At 60.4% G+C, this 1163-nt stretch overlaps 1 protein-coding gene across 1 annotated transcript; it reads right to left on the reverse strand.

Moving 5' to 3' along the window:
• Positions 1 to 293: 293 nt before the first annotated feature.
• LOC133953362 (chromobox protein homolog 2-like) lies at positions 294 to 737 on the reverse strand. The gene has a single exon (XM_062387261.1). It carries the CDS (start codon positions 735 to 737, stop codon positions 294 to 296), a length of 444 nt encoding a protein of 147 aa, XP_062243245.1.
• Between the last annotated feature and the right edge of the window lie 426 nt (positions 738 to 1163).

Below are 1163 nucleotides of genomic sequence, written 5' to 3' on the forward strand. Positions count from 1 at the left end.
GGCAACAGGTGATCAGTCCGGGGAAAATACGCTGGAAAGTCAGGCATGACACAAGAACAATCTGGCACTGAAGCAGAGACAGGAGCAGGCTTAAATGCAGCCAGGGCTGACACAGGTGTGGAGAGTTGCCCTGATGAGGAGGTGTGGCTTACTGGCAGAGTGGAGCAGAGACAGGTGAGTGGAGAAATACCAGCAGACAGGGGATGAGCAGACTGTGACAGAACCCCCCCCCTCAAGGGACGGCTCAAGACGAATGGACCAAACCGGGTGGGAGGCGGGGGCCCGGAGGAGGGCTAATACTCGTCCGAGAGTCCAGCATCCATCTCTACCTCCATGGTCCCGGGGAGAGTGTCGTCGTCCTCCTCAGAGTAGGGGGGCCCTGCCCCGTCCTCGGCGTCGTCGCTGTCGTTCGGGGACTCCGTCGGAGGATGTGGTCTGGAAGGTGGCCTGGTTCTGGACGTCTGGGTGAGGTTGCGTCGATGGAAGTCCCTGATGAGGGTGTGGTCCACGATGTTCCTCCCGGGGACCCAGGACCTTTCTTCAGGACCGTAACCCTCCCAGTCCACCAAGTACTGGAATCCCCTCCCACGCCGGCGAGACTGCAGGATGCGACGGACAGTGTAGGCGGGACCTCCATCGATGAGGCGAGGAGGCGGTGGAGGCGGCGCGGCAGGGACCAGGGCGCTTTCTCGGACCGGTTTGACTTTGGAAACATGAAACGTGGGATGAACCCGCATGGATCTTGGGAGTTTGAGCCTCACTGCCACCGGGTTGATGATCTCCTGGATCTCGAACAGGCCGATGAAGCGAGGAGGCAGCTTCTTGGATTCCACCCGGAGGGGAATGTCACGGGTGGAGAGCCAAACCTTCTGACCCGGCTGGTAGTCCGGGGCCTTGGAGCGGTGGCGATTGGATGCCGCAGTGTAGCGGTCAGCGGCCCGGAGTAGAGCTGCCCTGGCTCGGGTCCAAGTCCTGCGACAACGGCGGATGAAGCTCTGGACAGAGGGGCAGGATGCTTCTTTCTCCAGTGCAGGAAAAAGTGGTGGCTGGAACCCATAGGTGCACTCAAAGTGGGAGAGACCGGTGGCGGAGCTGGTCAAAGTGTTGTGGGCATATTCTACCCACAGAAGTTGTTCGGACCAGCGAGTAGGGTCTTGAGACGT

This window comes from Platichthys flesus, chromosome 5, assembly GCF_949316205.1.
Source record: "Platichthys flesus chromosome 5, fPlaFle2.1, whole genome shotgun sequence".
Classification (NCBI taxonomy): domain Eukaryota; kingdom Metazoa; phylum Chordata; class Actinopteri; order Pleuronectiformes; family Pleuronectidae; genus Platichthys; species Platichthys flesus.

Bases quoted from the DNA above. Each gene is read 5' to 3' on its own strand.
- LOC133953362 (XM_062387261.1), bottom strand. From the start codon at position 737: ATGCGGGTTCATCCCACGTTTCATGTTTCCAAAGTCAAACCGGTCCGA.